Source organism: Chenopodium quinoa, unplaced genomic scaffold (assembly GCF_001683475.1).
Source record: "Chenopodium quinoa cultivar QQ74 unplaced genomic scaffold, ASM168347v1, whole genome shotgun sequence".
NCBI lineage: Eukaryota > Viridiplantae > Streptophyta > Magnoliopsida > Caryophyllales > Amaranthaceae > Chenopodium > Chenopodium quinoa.
In genome coordinates, this window is record NW_018744955.1 from 202,052 (window position 1) to 209,557 (window position 7,506).

Below are 7,506 nucleotides of genomic sequence, written 5' to 3' on the forward strand. Positions count from 1 at the left end.
GTATCAACTAGAATTTTTTTAAAAGGGAAGTGTGTCAACAACAATTAATTAATTAATTAATTAATTAATTAAATTTCATACCAATAATGATTTGAGCAACTTCAATGATTGTAATTAGGGACTTGCTTGTAATTTTATATAGTCTCTAGCTACTAGTTTGACCATTGGAGCTGAGCTAGAATATATGAAATTAGCTTGGCGCCTTGGCCAAACAAATTAGATTTGCCAATATAGTTTAATTTGCTAGGGAAAAAAACCTTGCTAAAAAGAAAATAATGTTAAAAGTAAATTAGTAATTAATTAAGATGAAAACAATGAATAATAATTTAAATAGTAAGCTGATAACTAGTCATTGGAATTCAAATCATCTAGAAAGATAATTAGCTTAAAAGCTTATATGGCATACAAGCTAATTTGACAATTAATTTGCCTGGAGTTGCTCTTATAACCCCCTCCCTAAAAAAATCTCTCTTTTCTCCACTCTCTTATAGTTGCACATCTTTGATCCTCTGCAGGTGTTGTTGGGAATAATTTCTTTACCTTTGCTCAGACTTGGTAAGTTTTCTGTATTGCTCTAATTTCCTATAATTTGACCACATGAATAACGTCGGATACATATTTAAATATGTAGAATTTTTTAAATCAACAAAATTATTATTGCATATCAAACAAAAATTATTAAGCTTAAAAAACAATGTTTTTGTTTGTGGTTTATACATTAGATATATGTACTTATGTGTATATTATTAATATATACTTTGTATATCTTTTCAAAAAAATAAAAATAAAAAATATACTTTGTATTTGTATATTTTTTTAAATAAATTTGCATTTGCATAATTAGATATGCTATTATAATGAAATGCATTGAGAAGCGGGAAAATTTGAAAATTTTCATATACTGCCTTCGTTAACTATTATTTGCAACAAAGAGGTATTATTTGTGAGATATAAAATAGGTTAATTTTTAAATTACCACCCAAAAATATAACTATTTTCGAACTAACCACCCATTTAATTTTTTAATTATAAATTACCACCCCTTAAATTAAACCAATGCTCAGATTACCACCCATTTCAAAAATCCGGTGGATTTTGCGTCTTTAGGCCCCACCTAACACTAATTTTAATCCTTTTGAGTGATTTTTCCCCCCATTTTTTCCTTTAAAAACGCTATCTAAACTTTAATTCTCATTTCCTTCACCAAATTCTACCACATTTCAAAGATTTTAATACTCCGTAGTATACATGAAAAAAGATTTTAATAATAAAAATTAATAATCCCTATAATTTCTTTTATTTGTCGAAACTATTTTTCTTTTGCACAGTTTTCAACTCATTACTACAATTATTAAAAATATCATCTTTGAAAAAAGAAAATTCTTAAAAGAAGCATAGAAAATAATCCGCTACTATTATTGTCGTTTTTAGTAATAATCACCTAAAAGTTTTTTTTTTTAGTAATAATAATCACGTACTTTATTATTTTTTGTAATTTTGGAATTTTACCGCCAGTAAGTTAATATCAAAAGAGAGATTAAAAATAGACTTATATTAGGGTTTTAAAAAAAATAGACTTAGGCCCTTTTAACATTTACTTAATTTCAGCTCAGTTTAGTTAAGCTCCAGTCAGTTCACTTCAGTTCAGTTAAGCTCCAATTAAGTTCAGTTCATTTCAGCTCCTAATTTCCCTCTCTCATAAAATATTTAGTTCAGTTTAGGTCAGTTCAACTCAGTTCATTAAATGTGAACATACCCTTATATTAGAGAGTTAGAGGCTAATGTACTCGAGAGTAGAGAGTAGAGAGCATAAAAAAATAAGAAAAAGATGATGACAACTTGGAATGAAAATATTATCATAAAAATTTTCCACCAAATTATCCAAAGTCTCCTATATGAGGTCATTATTATTAGCTAATTACGGTCTTGTTATCTAACTTGCAGGCACATTTAAATTTTAATTAAGGCATAAGCAAACACATGGAGGGAAGTTGTAAAGCCTTAATAATAGTTAGTATTGTAGCGCATCTTATAGTGGTAGCAAATGGTGAAAATGCTACCTTAATATTGCTAATAAACCAAACATGCAAGCAAACAAATAACTACGATCTTTGTGTTACAACATTAAACTCAGATCCTAAGACGGGTAATGCAAAAGATATGAGAGACCTAGCCACCATCATGGTGTCCCATGTTGACGACGAGGCAAGCAAAACCAGAGATCACATCTCCGGTCTCCTAAAGAATCGAACGATAGATAAACCGACGAAGAAACTCCTCAAAGCTTGCATTGATAGGTATAACATAATCATAATAAATTGGCTTAAAGAAGTACGAGAAGGTTTGTCCTATAGAGACTATGGCTTTGCTCGAGATTCCATGGCCGCGGTACCAACAAATGTGGAGTTGTGTGAGAGGAGCTTCGAGGCACCAATTAAGTCTCCCATATCTGCTGATAGCAAAGCTATGGATGACCTTTCCAATGTTGCTTATGATATTGTGTTTTATATGTTTACGCACCCCTCTCCCCCTCTCTAAATTTATGGTGCTACAATCTTATGATCCAATTTAATAATTTGATATACTAAAAAAAAAAAAGAAAAACAAAAATTAGTCCATCCTTAGACCACTCTCAATGGTGAGCAAAAAAAATGCTCACCCACTCTCTCTCTACCCACTTTCTCTCTCAACAAATCAATTTTGCTCATGGGCAAATTTTTTTCATATTTCCTCTCCCAATGGTGAGCAAAAAAAATGCTCACCCACCACTATCTCTCTCTTACTTTTTCAATACCCCACCATAACTTTCTCTCTCCTACACAACACTTCTTTATTTATTTATTTCATTTATATTTTAACATTACTCCAAATAAATAAAAACTAGTTTAATTATGTGTAACTTATTTTTTTTATTTTTTTCTTTTTTATCGTTAAAATTTATCGTAAAATTATTTATGTTATTATAAATAATTGTAAAAAAAAGCTCATAATTTTTTATTTATTTTAAAAGCGGTACAATATTAGAGAACAATTAATTTGCAACGTCATGCGCAATTAAACTTAGGAAATAAAAAAAACACAACAACTACATCGTCTAATTTCTCCCTAATTACGGGGCCCGTATCGTTGCCAAATATGTTCGACTAAATCACGTTTCAGAGATAGATGAATTTCTCTGTCACGGAGGGAAGCTTTTCGCTGTAGAAATGCGTTGAAGTCAAAGTTGGTAGGTCGGCCTACGTTGAATTCAAACGGTGGCGTTGTAGATGTTGATGCTGGTGTTGATTCTTGTTGATCTTCTTCGTAGAAGGCTCTTAGAACTTCGGCTCGAGTGTAGTTGTGGCGCTCATCTTCAACAATCATGTTGTGCATAATGATACATGCTTTCATTATGTCTCGCAGTATGTCCTCATCGTACGCCAGTGACGGTTTTCGTATTATTGCAAATCGAGCTTGCAAAACACCGAATGCTCTTTCAACGTCTTTCGAGCAGCAGCCTGGTGGTCAGCGAACAATTTATCTTTTTGAAGTTGAGGGGTTGTGATACCCTGAACAAAAGTTGCCCACTTCGGATAAATACCGTCGGCTAAGTAATATGCCATGTTGTATTCATGGCCGTTAACGGTAAAATTTACCGGAGGAGCTCGACCATGCAGAACCTCATCGAACACTGGGGAACGGTATAAGACATTTAGGTCATTACAAGATCCAGGAATCCCAAAGAAGGAATGCCATATCCATAAATCCTGATCTGCAACGGCTTTCAGTATTAGCGTTGCTTTCTTGTTCCTACCGGCGTACTGCGCTTTCCATGCCGTTGGACAGTTCTTCCATTCCCAATGCATGCAATCAATGCTGCCTATCATGCCTGGAAATCCACGCAGTTCATTTTGATGCATAATTCTGGCCAATTCAGCAGTTGTAGGGTTTCGCATGTACTCGGTTCCGAACTGATTAATGACCCCGGTACAAAAACGTTGAAGAGCAACTCGAGCAGTTGACTCACTGATCCGAACGTATTCATCCACGGCGTCCGCAGCCATGCCGTAGCCTAACATTCTTATCGCTGCTGTACATTTTTGCAGAGGTGATAAACCTAACCTTCCAGCTGCATCCCTACGCTGCTGGAAGTACACATCACCTTCAACGACCTTGTTCATTATACGTACAGGTACATGTTAAAGAAAATAATTAACCAATACTTGCAACACTTTAAGAACATGTACATAATGCAATATAATTTCGTGGCCTATAATTTTTTTTCTTCAATAAAATCACATATATACTAATTTTATTAAGTTAATACATTTATATATAGCAACAAAAATTTACCATTAATTAATTGCAACAACAAATTCAGAAATTTATGGACAAAATATAAACAACTTTCTTAATAATTACATATTGCAAATATAATTACATGGCCTAAAATATTTTTTTTTTTTAAAAAAATCACATATAATATACTACTTATATTTAACTGATTTTAAAAATTAAATAATTTTTTTTTTACCTCAATATGGATGAATTGCAATAGCAATATTCTTCTACAAAATTAAAATACTTTTAAGAAAATTAAAATTTGGAGGATTTTAAGGTGTTTTTGAAATTGTATCAAAATATATCAAAATGCATGTCTATTTATAGAGAATTTAATTTTATGACCGTTGGTAATTTTTTTTTTTTTTTTACAAAATATATTTTTCTGAAAATGGGAAATACATAAATAACCGTTGTAAAACGGCTAGTATTTTCTGATTGGTTGTCTTGCTGCCAGCTGCCACGTGTCGCGTCCTCATTCGCCAGCGAACTGCACGCGTCAGCTTCCCTTTTTATTTTATTTTTTTCTGATACTCAAAACGACGCGTTTTGAGGCGCGCCTTTGAGGCAGCTTCATCAAAACGCGTCGTTTTGATGTTAGAGTCAGCTTTTTTTTTTTATTTTTCTGACGCGTGTGGGGCCCACTTGCAACACTGTTCATGGAAAAAAATGCTCAACTTTTGAGCTTTTTAATAAATGCTCATGAGCATTTTTACCTATTTTTCATTTTACTCACCATTGTGAGTTGTGAGCATTTTTTTTCCTCACAAAAAATGTTCATGAGCTAAAAAAACTCTCACCATTGAGAGTGCTCTTACTAGATGGCTATTTGCACACCAGCTAGCCGAAGGCAATCGAATTCAATATTGACACAAGCTACCTATCTTTAGCATATAGGTAACCTTCGAACATAGAGAACCATAATTAAACTGAATTATATTTCCTATTCGTATCAATGTGGGATTTCAACTTATTGTACTGGTATGCCAAAACTAGCTAACCCCACTTCTATTAACAACAATAATTGTAGCAATAACATCTATTAACATCCCCGTCCAAAACAAATAATAAAAACTATTATCATAGTCATAACTTTTATAGTATCAATTACTTGGGTGACTAACGTGTACGATGCAAGGCGACTATAAGCTCCTCACATATTTAGGGTTTCACAAGTATTATTTGATTTAATTTTTTTGATTTAGTAAATTGGGCAAGTATAAGTACGAGTCTGGGTTTGATGGGCTCGCGAGAAGGGTCTCGGTAGGGTCTAGGTCTGAATACATTGTACCCAAACCCTTACTCTACCCGATACCACTTATACCCATACCCATAGGGTCTAAAAAATTAGACCAATACCCATATTTTAGGGTAGCACCCTGAACCCATTGTCATCCCTACTTGCAATGTTATTTCCTGTAATAAACAAATAAATAACATTCCCACATTGAAAATTAAATATAGTATTGCTTATACTCTAGCTATTTAACCACAATTTTGTCTTTGGTTTTACTTTGGGACGCCGAGATTCTCTATGACAGAGAGTACGGAAATTTTTTAAGTGATGAATTTTCTGTAAGGAGGATTTTAACGTATTTATAAGGGGGGCCTTTAAAGGTTCCTCACCAATTAGAGAATTAAGGTTATACATAAAGCTGTCAATTCGGGTAAACGGGTTGGGTTTGGGTCAAGTCATTTCAGATTAATTCCATAACCTATGCGGGTCGGGTTTTGGGTTGGATCATGCTTGAAACGGGTAACGTCAGGTCATGCTTCTTATCGGGTTTGGGTCGGGTTTAGGTCGGGTTAATAACAGGTCGGGTTACATTCGGTTCGGGTGAACAATATATCGGGTTTTCACGGGTTAAAAATGGGTTAAGGTAATTCTCGGGTTCAATTCGGGTTCGGTTCAAGTCAATAACTTACGGGATAGAATCAGGTCGGGTCATTCTCGGGTTTAAGTCGGGTTCAGTTCAAGTCAATAATTTGCGGATTATAATCAGGTCGGGTCATTTTCAAGTCGGGTTCTCGCGTTTAAGTCGGGTTCGGTTCAAGTCAATAATTTGCAGGTTATAATCAGATTGGGTCATTTCCAAGTCGGGTCATTCTCGGATTCAAGTCGGGTTATGTTCAAGTCAATAATTTGCAGGTTACAATCAGGTCGGGTCATTTCCAAGTCGGGTCATATTCGGGTTCAAGTAACTATAAATAAATAATTATCATTTTTATGAAGCTAATTATTTCCTTTGACTATAATATATATGGAAATATACTAGGGAACTATAGTCTATAATTTAGGAAGATAATTATCTCCTTTGACCATACAACAAATATATACTATATTTAACTCTTAAATTTGAGGATGATGCTCCTTTCTTTTGCTGGCCTGGACCGACTTGGTCTCCCAAGATAAAATGCTTTGATAAAAAATAATAAGGTGGTCTAAATTGCAATTAAGGTGATTTGAAATCGGGTCAGGAACAATTTGGGTTGAATTTAGGTAAGGTCAATAACAAGTTGTGTTAATTTCGATTCGGGATAGTAACAGATCAGGTTGAATTTTTGGGTTGGGTAAGTAATAAGTATGGTAAAATTCGGGTCAGGTGAATAACAAGTCGAGTTGAATTTGGGACAGGTCAATAACAAGTCAGGTTGATTTCGGGTCGGGTTTGTAACATGTTGGGTTAAATTCGGGTCGGATTAGGAACGGGTCGGGTTGAATTCAGGTCATGTTAATAACAATTCGGGTTGAATTCGGATTTTGACGGGTTAAAATGGTTTTGGTCTTCGGTTCAAGTCGAGTTCGATGGAAGTTAATTAAATTGGCCATTGTAAACCGGTAAATCGGTGCAAGTTGTAAACCGGTAAATTGGTCGTTTAAAAGCAAATTGAATGGTTCCACACATCCAATTGGATTCCCAAAGGGTATTAGGGACCATAGTAAACATTTCATCAATTTTTATTTCCAGGCGAAAAAAAGTCAAAAAATTCCAAAATTGAAGTTAATATCCATGCTTTTTGAGAAATTTTAGAGGTTTTTGGGCCCGGTGTCGAAAAGTCTAGAAATTCTATGGGATACATATCAGGGTAATATAATGCCGTTTGGAACCATATATGATCATTATTGTTGTCATAAATGTTCGTGGTAGACTTGAATTAATGAAATCGATGCAAGTTATAAACCGG

At 34.0% G+C, this 7,506-nt stretch overlaps 2 protein-coding genes across 2 annotated transcripts; one reads left to right on the plus strand and one right to left on the minus strand.

The window, feature by feature from the left end:
• Nucleotides 1-1,980: 1,980 nt before the first annotated feature.
• LOC110706419 (cell wall / vacuolar inhibitor of fructosidase 1-like) lies at nucleotides 1,981-2,538 on the plus strand. Its single transcript, XM_021884341.1, has one exon. The coding sequence runs from the start codon at nucleotides 1,981-1,983 to the stop codon at nucleotides 2,536-2,538; it is 558 nt and encodes a 185-aa protein (XP_021740033.1).
• An 899-nt stretch (nucleotides 2,539-3,437) lies between these two features.
• LOC110706420 lies at nucleotides 3,438-4,160 on the minus strand. Its single transcript, XM_021884342.1, has one exon. It carries the CDS (start codon nucleotides 4,158-4,160, stop codon nucleotides 3,438-3,440), a length of 723 nt encoding a protein of 240 aa, XP_021740034.1.
• Nucleotides 4,161-7,506: the final 3,346 nt, after the last annotated feature.

Bases quoted from the DNA above. Each gene is read 5' to 3' on its own strand.
- LOC110706419 (XM_021884341.1), top strand. From the start codon at position 1,981: ATGGAGGGAAGTTGTAAAGCCTTAATAATAGTTAGTATTGTAGCGCAT.
- LOC110706420 (XM_021884342.1), bottom strand. From the start codon at position 4,160: ATGAACAAGGTCGTTGAAGGTGATGTGTACTTCCAGCAGCGTAGGGAT.